This window comes from Anabrus simplex, chromosome 1 (genome assembly GCF_040414725.1).
Source record: "Anabrus simplex isolate iqAnaSimp1 chromosome 1, ASM4041472v1, whole genome shotgun sequence".
NCBI lineage: Eukaryota > Metazoa > Arthropoda > Insecta > Orthoptera > Tettigoniidae > Anabrus > Anabrus simplex.
Genome location: NC_090265.1, coordinates 1,770,665,169 through 1,770,677,274, shown reverse-complemented (window position 1 = coordinate 1,770,677,274; position 12,106 = coordinate 1,770,665,169). Strand labels below are relative to the sequence as shown.

General features: G+C 37.9%; 1 protein-coding gene across 1 annotated transcript in view; it reads left to right on the top strand.

Moving 5' to 3' along the window:
- The window catches only part of Arp5 (Actin-related protein 5), a 95,702-nt gene extending 92,094 nt beyond the window's left edge, over window positions 1-3,608 (top strand). Inside the window, exon 11 of the mRNA XM_067138608.2 lies at window positions 1,407-3,608. Within this exon, the coding sequence (XP_066994709.2) occupies window positions 1,407-2,015 (609 nt within the window). The 3' untranslated portion in view covers window positions 2,016-3,608. The remainder of the gene's footprint in view (window positions 1-1,406) is intronic.
- The last annotated feature ends 8,498 nt before the right edge of the window (window positions 3,609-12,106 follow it).

Here is a 12,106-nt window from a genome sequence, read left to right as displayed (position 1 = left end):
TAGATGTGTCTGTGGAAGGATTTGTCCATAAATACATGATCCAGCTGCCATTCCCCTTTTCTCCAATCAGGATGTTTCCAAGTTTTAAGTTTGTTTGGCCTCCTTTTGAAGTATGTGGACTTTGAGATCAGTTTGTGTTCTCTGCAGAGTTTAACAAAAATCTTTGACCATTCTTATTTGTATGTTTATGTGGACCCCATTTCCCAATGATATCTTGGTATTTCTTTTCTCTTCTGAGTTGGGCATTGAAGTCCCCTAACAGAATCTTAATGTTGTTAATATTTACTTGGTTTACTGTTTGGTCAAGGAGATCCCAAAACTTTTCCACTTCTTTCCTAGTCTTTTTTAGAAAATTCTTTTCATTAGTAGGGGCATGGACATTTATGATGGTATAAATTTTGTTGGATGCTTTTAAACTCAAAGTTGCAATTCTAGGTGAGATGGCTTGAAAATCGATTATCGAATCTATTATTTTCACATTGACTATAAACCCAGTTCCTAATTGGGGACATTGTTTCATAACCCTTAATCCAGGTTTCCTGGTGTAAATTCTGTAGCCTTGAGATTCGAACGGTTCTTCTGTACTATTTCTCATCTCCTGGAGTCCTGCTACTAAAATTTTCTGTTTATCTAATTCGTCTATCAAGTTCTTTAGTTTTCCTGCTTTAAGTAGATAATTAATATTATGAGTTGCAACTTAGTTGATTGATCTTGTTTGATCCTGTTCTTATGTGCTGGCATAAGAATGGGTGATTGCCAACACTCCGACTCGTTGACGCCTTCTAGGTGGCTACCTACCGAATCGGATGTAGCCTTCTCCTGCTTTCCTGGACAGGATGGTGGAATTTTTTTCCTAAAAGACCTTTCCATGGTTGACTTTCAAACGTAGTTAACCTTGGGTGGAGCAAGCTCCAATTTACAACTGATTGTTAACCGCAGAGGGACAACCCCAGATGTTCAAGGTTCTGGGTTGGCATTTCCTCCTAACCCAACGAGGTATGGTTTTTCCGCCAATAATAATAATGGCAGGCCTCCAATAAGACGTAATGGAGGTCTTTCGAGTTGACGCCATATAATTGACCTCCGTATATGTGAGGATGGGGTCCTATCTGAGTTGCATTCTAATGCTGAAGATGGCACAAACACCCAGCCTGCCAGTCAGGAGAGCTAATGAATGAAATTGAAAATCCCTGACCCGATCGGGGATCGAACCCGGGACCCCATGGACCAGCATGCTAACATTTGGCCATGGAGCCGGACCAACTTTCCATTAGTATAGTGCAGCTAGGAACATTTAAAGACATGACCAAATTTCTTTCCTAAGCAGTGTATTTGGAGAATTCATTATTTTATATCCGAGAGCATACACATTCCTTTTGTAAATATTTGTGTGTGATTTATTTCAGGAGGGTGGTGATTCTGACTCTGATGAAGAGCAAAAGTTAATGGAATTGGAAGAAGTGTTGCGACATCATGACCCAGAGTTTGAAGATACAAATAGCACATCAGGTAATACAACTACTGCTGAAACACATCAGTTACATGTTGGCATCGAGAAGATGCGTGTTTCTGAGATCTTGTTCCAACCATCCATGGTTGGATCAGGCGAGGCTGGCTTGGCTGAAACTATTGAATTTCTCCTGCGTTCTTATCCAGCTGATGTGCAAAATGACCTTGTTTCTAATGTGTTCCTAACTGGAGGCTGTGCCAACATTTCTGGGTTGACAGAACGTTTAAAGAGAGAGCTGCAGGAAATGAGACCTTTCAAGTCCACGTTCAGTGTTACAATGGCCAATAACCCTACATTAGATGCTTGGCATGGTGCTCAAGCATTTGCTTCAACACCAAATTTAGAAAAATTTCTTTTGACTAAACAGGAATATGATGAATTTGGTGGAGAATTCTTCAAAGAACACAGTGCTTCAAATGTGTATTATCCATCTCCTTCTCCACTACCACAGACAGAAACTTCAAATATTACTACAGCGACAGAAGAAATTGAAATGGATGAGTGACTAAATTAAACAGCTTGGTGTCTATTTCATACTCCTTCATATCAGGTTCCAAATTGTAGTTCATGATGGGGATGTTTAAGTAATGGAGAGGGACAACCGAGTGACAAAGAGATGTAAATGTAAATTCATCTCCTTTCCTAAGGTGGTGCAGCTCTTTCCAGGCACACTCCCAATGGACGTGAGCTGTAAGTATCTTTGTTGACAACATACCAGCCCTCCTGCCAATCTTACATTTCTCGCAGTATCGGGAATTGGGGATAGCAGCTAACTGTGCTACAGTGAAATCTCCATACAACAGTTACCGATGCAACGACAATCCCCTCTAAAGCGATAAAATATTCCGGTCCCGGTATCACTTTCATTAATTCAGCGTAAAATTCCTCTCAGTTTAACAATACTCTCGTTAACGATAAATCTTTCCATTATGATTGCCTTTTCAGACTCCAACGATGTGGTTTCCTCCTGGTACCATGGTAATCCAAGCACGAAAGTAATTAGGAACTTCTGTTACTGCCATACAAAGTTGAAATTTCCTATTGTGTAAGCATGCCATGCTGTTTACTTACCTATGGAGTGGGTTTGTTGAGGAACTCCGGGAGCTCTGCAGAATTCTAGGAAGATCTGGGTAGTGTGTGTACTAGAATTATTTAAGCGGCAGTACTGTAGCTATCAGATAGCTGCTTGAAACTAAAATATCCCTTTTGTTATCCTGTTTTGACAGACCAACTCATTGGCTGAATGATCAGCGTTGAGGCCTTTGGTTCAGAGGGTCCAGGGTTCGATTCCTGGCTGGGTCGGGGATTTTAATCGTGTCTGATTAATTCTTCTGACCCGGGGACTGGATGTTTGTGTTTGTCCCAACACTTCATATTCTTCATATTCAGACAACACACTATACCTACAAACCACCACAGAAACATGCAGTATTGATTACTTCCCTCTGGGTTGGCGTCAGGAAGGGCATCCGGCCGTAAAACGGGACCAGATCCACATGTGCGTCACAGTTTGCACCCGCGACCCCACAGATGTATGAAAAGCGTTAGGAGAAGAAGAAGTTGTTGTGACACAGTGTTGTACATTCCAAGGACTGTTGTAACTGTAGGAGTGAATCTCAATACAATACATCTTTGTGTGTCTCTTTATCCGTGACGAGGAATGGGAAACAGGCTGTCATTTCAAATTTCTTTAACTACAGTAGTGGAGTGCTGTATAGTATGAACAACAATTATGTGTCAGAAATTAAAATTATGTGGTCAATATGAATGTACCCTGCTGGACATAGGTAAAGTATTGTCATTTCTTTTTTTTTTTTTTTTTTTGTGTGTGTGTGCTTCTGTTGTCGCGAAACTCATTTTAGTTGGAATTAAATTATGATATGGCAGGTAGTTGATGTCATTCATTTTCAGATGTTGTTATGGTTGTCAGTTGAAATGAGAATTATTTATCTTAAATCCCTCTTTATAACAATAACTACTTCTACAACATTTTTTTTTTCCTATCCACATGGTATTGTATTGAAAAGGATAAATACAATGATAGGTCAGCATCCTAAGTTTATCCGGCTTTCTTCTTATCCTACACTTCCCACGTTAAGACTGAAGATCTGTCAAGTTGGTCCCTCAGTGAGAGTTGAAGCCTGCCCTCTGCATGAAGCTGGGGAGCAGAATCAATGTTTGTTTGATAACTCTTTTCGTAAAGTGATACTAATCTGATATATTTATTTATTTACCTACACTGTTTACGCCCACATTGGAGCACAAACACTTGACAACTTTTTCCTTTCCAAAACTTCTTCATTCTGGATAATCTTGCAAATACAACATACTGCTTACGCTGCAGTATTTTTAGTGATAGTCTTGTATACTTGTTATTTGGAATTCGTTTCTCTTCCTTATTTTCAATTCATCTAAAGCCATTTGTAATTCTTTAAACCATGTGTTTTTTGTTTTACTATTCCAAAAGAAAACAAAAGATTGTTTCAGGAGTTTAGTATTTGGTAAGCGGTATATGTGTCCAAAGAATGCAATCCTCCATTTTCGCATTGTGTGAATGATCGGTTCACTTTCCTTGTAAAGTACTGAATTTGGCAAAAGTCTCCACTGGCCATCAATCTGGTGTTTTTATTGATAATTGTCCAAACAATTCTTCTATCAACTTTCTGCAGTTTGTCTGTTGTTGATTGGGTATTCAGTTTAAATAATGTTTCACTTGCATATGTTGCTTCTGGATTAACAACAGAGTAATAACGTTGAAATTTAGCATTAATCGAAAGGGGCTGTTTTTTGTAACTCGCCAGGTAATTTGTTGTGCTCTTCACTTTTTGAGTTCTACTATCTATGGATGCTCTTTTGTTAACATTCGAAGTTATAATCTCACCAAAATATTTAAATTTGTTTACAACCTTTATTTTCTGAGTATTATTTAACATAATATGTAACGTGTCAATTTGAGAAGATGGTATAATTTCCGTTTCCTCAAAAGAAATTTTCGCCGGGCTGAGTGGCTCAGACGGTTAAGGCGCTGGCCTTCTAACCCCAACTTGCCAGGTTCGATCCTGGCTCAGTCCGGTGGTATTTGGAGGTGCTCAAATACGACAGCCCCGTGTCGGTAGATTTACTGGCATGTAAAAGAACTCCTGCGGGACTAAATTCCGGCACCTCGGCGTCTCCGAAGACCTTAAAAAAAGTAGTTAGTGGGACGTAAAACAAATAACATTAATTAATTAATTAAAAGAAATTTTCAACCCAACCTTCACCACTAATCATTCCAATTCCTCTACTTGAAATTTAGCTTCTTCAGTACTCTTTGCTAATATTGCTGAATCATCAGCAAATGTGAGACAATTTAGTCAAATATTTCTTCCAATCTTAACAGTCGGTGGACATACCTTATTCCATTCATGCATAATTCTTTCCAGCACACAGTTAAACGACAACGGCAATAATCCATCTTCCTGGATTTCATTTGTGAACCTAACTCTAGATTTTGTATTTCTAAGAGTGACCGCAATAAGGTTAACAAGTTTATGATGTAAACCAAATTGAGTAAGGATATGCAATGATGATTCACAATGGATGCTATCAAAAGCTTTTTGAAAATCAACAAAAGTGATCACTAAATTTATGCTCCTAATCCTTTGATGTTTTATAACCCATTTGAGACTGATAATTTGATCTGGACAGCTTTGTCCTGGACAAAAACCACCCTGATATTCACAAAATTCACTATCAAGTTGTTCATGAATTTTGGAATATATAAAATCTTAGAAGAAATCTTATAAGTGATATCCAGCAAAGAAATTCCTCGATAATTACTAGGATCTGATCTATCGCATTTTTTTGTGTAGTGGGTGTATAATTGCAACATTCCATTCTTCAGGCATTTTTTCGGTATTCCATATGTCAATGAGATGTTTATATAAATTCCAAATAGTCTGTACATTTGCATTCTTCCAAAGTTCCCCTACTAGTTGATTCCCTCCCGCTGCTTTAAAATTTTTAAGTGAATCAATAGCTGCATGCACTTCTTCATAAACCAGTGCTATGATCTTTTCCAGAGGTATTTTATTTCTGGGATACAGATCAAATTCAAAATGATCTTCAGGTTCATCACTATTAAGTAATGTTTTGAAGTATTCAGCCAAAATAATTGCATTGTCATAATCATTATGGGGCACTTTTCCTTTCGTATCCTTCATCAGAAGAGTAGGGGGAGTATAATTTGTTTGGTATTGTTCAAATGTCCTATAATAGTCTCTTATTTCATGGCGATTGAAAGCTGGATCAATAGATTGTAATGTTTGCTTCTGGAGGTTCCTTTAACCCTCCTGATTTCTTTGGCCGTTAATAGTCTAGCATTGATTAATTCTTCTCTAGAACTTTCAGTTTTTTGTTGCTGGTAATTCAACCAAGCTTTATGCTGGCGTAGTATTGCTATATCACACTCTTCATTCCACCATGCATGTTTTTTTCATTTCTTAATGGAAGCAACTTCTTCGGCTAAGGCTTTTAATTTGTTAACAGTGGTCCCCAAGTTGTCACTTAAAAGCGTTATGGATTTCTCAAAGTATACTGGATTATTAATGACTGAACTAAATAATACATTCTTTTCCTAATGAATTTTTGCAGTTTGTTTTTCCTTTTAGGAGTTAACATTTGAGATGTAATGATCTGCATCAACATCGACACCATGAAGAGCCTTTACATTATAAATTTTTTAATGAAATTTACGATCCATGGCCACATGATCTCTCTGAAACTCACCTAACTTAACATTAGGACATTTCCAAGTCATTAATTTTTGCAGTTTTCTTTTAAACCTGATATATTATTGAATTAAAAGATATTTTTTGTAGTATAATGAAATTTTGTGTAATGTCTGTCTGTCTGTCTGTCTGTCTGTCTGTCTGTCTGTCTGTCTGTCTGTCTGTCTGTCTGTCTGTCTGTCTGTCTGTCTGTCTGTCTGTCTGTCTGTCTGTCTGTCTGTCTGTCTGTCTGTCTGTCTGTCTGTCTGTCTGTCTGTCTGTCTGTCTGTCTGTCTGTCTGTCTGTCTGTCTGTCTGTCTGTCTGTCTGTCTGTCTGTCTGTCTGTCTGTCAAAGTTTATTTCAGCCCACATCATTTTCTTTCTCCAGAATTCTATGTATTCTTATTACAAATTAGTGAGAGAATTTGTACTTGTTGCTTCTTTCTGTTTGTTACTTAAACTTATAATGAAGCACTGAGGTGGATATCAGTGAACTGTGTTAAAATATTTCTAACCCATCCTAGATTTCAATGTTTCTCAGAGATTGCAGCCTATCGAGTGTTCACTAATTAAACACCACCTTTAAATAGTAACAAATAAACTACAGAAGGTTGTTCAGGATATATATAAACAATTTTGCAAAGCCTTTGCCATCTATAGGATTGAGTTGGAGTGACAATACAGTTGTTATTACCATATTTACCCCATTATGTTTTTTTTTTTTTTTTTTTACTTTTGTCTTGGTTGAAAAAATGCCCCTCTGCTTAGAATCTGTATCATTCACACAGCCAATAAAGTAGATGACACCCTTTATCAATGCAGTGGGAAAAAACAAAAAAAAAAAAACACTAGTAGCTGCCATTAGTAAGTTTTTGCCATTATGTAGACTCAGGCCCGGTTGAATCAACAGTTGTTAAATATGTACTAACAAGTTGTTACTGAACACACCATTAAATTTAACTATGTGTTAAGATTGTTGTGTTTCTTCAAACATTTCCTGGGTAACGTTACCTGATACATTGTTAGCTCTCACAAGAGTTACGAAAAGTGTGAATTTAGAAGGCAGTGACAGAACCTTGCAGTGTTTAACCAAGTTCTGATGCTATTTTGTTTCAATACACCTGTAGAACATGGCAGTGAAATCAGCTTAAACACTCAGGTTGTCTCAACATTTGAATCATAATCCCCAACTAAGAATGGGAAACCATCTTTAACAGACCTCTATCATCCTTTCCACGCTGATTAGGATTAAGACTGACATCACAAATCGCGAGACTCTCATGAGATCCCAATAGCGTTCCTCCTGTACTGCGATCTGCACGACATCCCAGTAACCACGAGTGTAAGCTTGATAGTATATCAGTAGCAGTTCTCTTTTTTCCTTACAATTTGACAGTTTCTGAGAAGTTCAACCATCAATTCGGATTAAACATAATATTTATAGACCAAAATATGGCTTCCAATTGAGATAGCTAAAATTAAAATTCAGGAAACTCAATCGTCAAAAATTACCAGTGTTTCGCCCAGAGTGCGGCATGGGCTCATCAGTCTGTAATCAGCAATTATTGTGTGAAATAACATTCTCATATGGAAACGTGTGTGCCAACAAATTTTGTCAAAAGCCTAGAAAAGTACTGCATATTCAATTATGAGCCCCTTAATTCCATTAACTAAAGAGAAATAGAATGTTGGTATCTTAAACGGTTCAAGAGTTATTTGAGGTGGACATCTTTAAAATTTTTCACCGCATATCTTACAGATCATATGCAATGTGTTACAGTACAAGATACTGCTTCTCAGTGGCGACTCTGGAAGGCAGGAACCCCCGAAGGTTCTGTTCTTGGTCCCCTTTTGTTTGTCCTCTATATAAATGACATCTCCTCTAAAATAAAATATAATAGATATCATCTCTTTGCCAACGACCTCCAAATTTACTGCCACGTTAATATAAATGATATATCGAATGCAATAAGAGATATTAACCCCAACCTTCAACGACTCAGTGTGTACGCCAGTGAAAACTCTCTCCTCCTCAACCCCCAAAAAACTCAGTCATTATCGGTTCTCAGAAATTATTAAATATCATGTATAAAAATTATGCTATTCCTCCAGTGACATTAAATGCCACTGTAATCTTTCAGTAAGGAGGTGAAGAACCTAGGTGTGACCCTGACTGAAACTCTAGACTGGTCTGCACACGTAAGAAATACATGTAGAAAGATGTACGCGACGCTACACCCTCTGAAACGACATAAGGACATTTTGCTACAAGATGTAAAGATAAAACTACTCCAAACTTTGATACTACCAATACTTGACTACTGCGACATTGTCCTCATTGATGTGACCCGTGAACTATGAAACTTCAGCGAGCATTGAACTCTGGTCTTCGATTTGTTTTTAACTTGAGTTACGATGCTCACATAACCCCTAGCTAACATTTCTTTCCTAGCTGAAACCCGAGAGGCGACAGAAATTCCACGTACTTATGTTGATATATCGAACTCAGAAGAAAAATCTACCCAAATACATCTCTTCAAAATTCCATTTATTATCCTCATTCCATAATTGTAACACAAGATCTGGCACTTCCCTCGCTACTGCCGTCAACCACTCTTCAATATATAACAGATCCTTCGTTGTGGCTGGGTCACGACTTGGGAATTCACTCCCAGCTGCTGTCAGGAACTCAAACTCAATATCGAAATTTAAGACTGCATGTTGAGATTACCTGCTGAATACCGCTGATTGTTTCATGTGATTGTTTCGTGTGTATGATGATGTATGATAGGTTGTGTTATTCTTATTCTTATTCTTATTCTTATTATTATTATTATTATTATTATTAATATTATTATTATTATTATTATTATTATTATTGTTGTGTAATGTACATAATATTCAGCTTCTTACTCATGGACATAGATCGCTTTTATGGCCTTACTTATATTTCCATTTACTTTATTACTTATTGTGTTCTCTTTATGCATTGCTTATTTTTCCAGTTGTGTCGTACTTTTTCATTATGACTTTGTCTCTTTGTCATTATCTTTATGCTCCAAATTTTATTCTATTTTATTTGTTGAACTCTGCTTTCTTTCTTCGTTATATGTTGTTCAAATCTGTAATTTTTAGCTTATCTTTGATTTTATGATAGAATAGTACATTTCTTTTATATATGTATTATCTGTTAATTAATTATATAATATCCACGGTATCCCTTGCTTGTAAGAGGCGGCTAAAAGGGGTATCTGGAGCTTTCAGCTTGGGGGCGTGGTTGGCGACCACGAGGCCCATAGCTGAGTCCTGGCATTGCTTCCACTTAGTTGTGCCAGGCTCCACACTTTCATCAGTTCTGTCGAACCTCTCTTAGTCAACTCTTGCTCATTTCCGACCCCGGCAGTATTACATTTGCGAATGCTACGGAGTCTTTCATTTTCACACTAATCACCACCACCTTCTCGCTGTCATGGAGTTATAAGCAGAAATAGAGAAAATTACGAGGTTTGGGTTGAAACGGAGATTAATTAAAGACATCATTTCTAGGGAGATAACTAGCTATTCACGAATAAAAACTGTGTATTTTATTGTACAATTTTATTATTTATTGAGAACTGGTATCTAAACGAATCTTCGTTTCACATCAATAATAAAGTTACACTGAATTTTAAACGTATCATTTGCTGCCATGAAAATATTCTTTTTGAAACAGTGAATAACTATTCTTTATTTACAGAGAGTTTTCCAAGGATTCTGACTGAAGACACAAAACTAACAAAACAGTTCTGAATAAATTTATTTTATGATATATGCTTGTCCCGCTGAAGTTCAGCATTATGTTTCTGACAAAGTGATATTTAATAACAAATTTATTGTGTACTTTGTATTTCTGAAAAGAAAAAGAACTTTGAAATTTAAAGTATACTTGAAATTACTTTCAATAATGACTACTGAGGATGATCTCATGTCATCATGCGTACTACAGTGAAAGTGTATATTTCAGAATTGTCTTAAATTATTATATTAATACGAGTCCCAGGGCGCGCGCAGCCGCTGGCCCCTGTCGGGTGCTGCAGCAAGAGCGGAATGGAGTCGGCTATGTTCGGCTTTGCGTGACGTCACACGTGATGCTAGATGGCGGTGAATCTTAGGCCTCCCGCACTGCCTGCTCGATCTGCATCCGATGGCTGCTTATACTGCCTGCTCATTACAACATTTTAACATGGCACTAAATGAAACACTCCATCTACAAATACCCACCGCAGGTGGCAGCATCAACCAGCTCCTGAACTGTCGGAATGAAATAGCGGGAAATAGGGTGGTACTGTATTTGTTTACAGTGAAAATGGTGCACTGCTGCGTATTCTGCAAATCAAAGAAAGGGGAACCAGAATGCCGTGGTATTTCATTCCATGACATGGGCTCTTTCAGGAGATCCAGTTGAAGCCATGTTTAGTTCTATAAGAGTGGGAGGAGGGTGCAATGACATGACTGACTCCCGGGCTACTCAGAATTATATAAAGAGAATTCTGAAATCTGGTATTTTAATGTCCACTGATGTTGCTAACGTTATCCATAAGCAAAATTCAAAATTTTCTGCTTCAGTATCCTCTCCCGGACTTGACGAAACAGAACCTGTGATGCCCGCTGAGTATATAGGTACTTGATTTACTGGAAGATGTTCGTGAGTCCCCTGAGTCGGTGTGTATCACTTTGGAAACTGCTTCCCATGCATTAGTGTGTGGTTATTTAGTGCGTGTAATCGAAGGAAAAACAATGCAGCACGGGCTTGAGTAACGTTTCCACCTCAGTTAATGCATCCCCGTTGATGAACTTAATCAGACAGTCGGATAGAGGAGGCCTGCGCTATACCCAGCAACGATTTATTGGCCTAATTACGGGGCTTCAGAAATTAGTTGAGGCGGCTCTACCGTACTGCAAGAAATCTGCAAGTCTGCTCCAGACTATAAAAAACTACAGTATGTTGTACCCTCTCTGTGCCACTGCAAGATTTTAAAGGGTTTTAGTAACAGTAAGCACCAGGAACTTGTGTCAGAAACTGTGGTGGCCAAATTCGTGAAGCCTCTGCTTAGTCATGTAGGGAACTACCATACAGACAAAGTTTCCAGGTTTTCTTGTTCATCGAAATCTCTTTCTCGAAAAGTCCTGAAGCTATCACTCCCTAGAGCACCACTTTATGCGTACAATATTTAATTTTTCTGTTCCTTTCAGATTTTAAATTTTGCTTGTATGCTTATCTAGATGTATTCACGCGATAACTGGGTATGTCTGGTGCTGCGATATAGCGGCAGATTGTTTGTAAGTCGTGTTACACGTTTGAATATGGAATAAGCAGGCAGTATAAGCAGCCATCGGATGCAGATCGAGCAGGCAGTGGCCTCCCGTTACGGAGCTCCGGAGGGCCGCCTCCTATTCGCAACAGTAGCTCCGAGAGTAAGGACGTAGTGGGCTGTAATTTCAAACTTACGTCCATGAATGTAGGCGCTCTATAAAAATCGTTACCTACATGCACAAAAATTGATCTATATCACCGATATTCCATAAAATACCCCTTAACAAAGAACGTATAGTCATTCAGAATAATTAATGCATCCTCTCATTTGTTATCAAGAAAATACAATTATATCGACATATAATACATACCCCATATACCTGTGGGTATAAACCCTCCGTCTTACTAATAAACCATGTATAAGCCTCCTGTGTATACATATGTTATAGTTATTCATTGAATTGCATATACAGACAAGGACCCTTGTATAATCGTTGTATAGCAGCGAGTAGCAGGAAAAGAAATGAGTGAGCAGTTTGTTTTCGTGGTATTCAT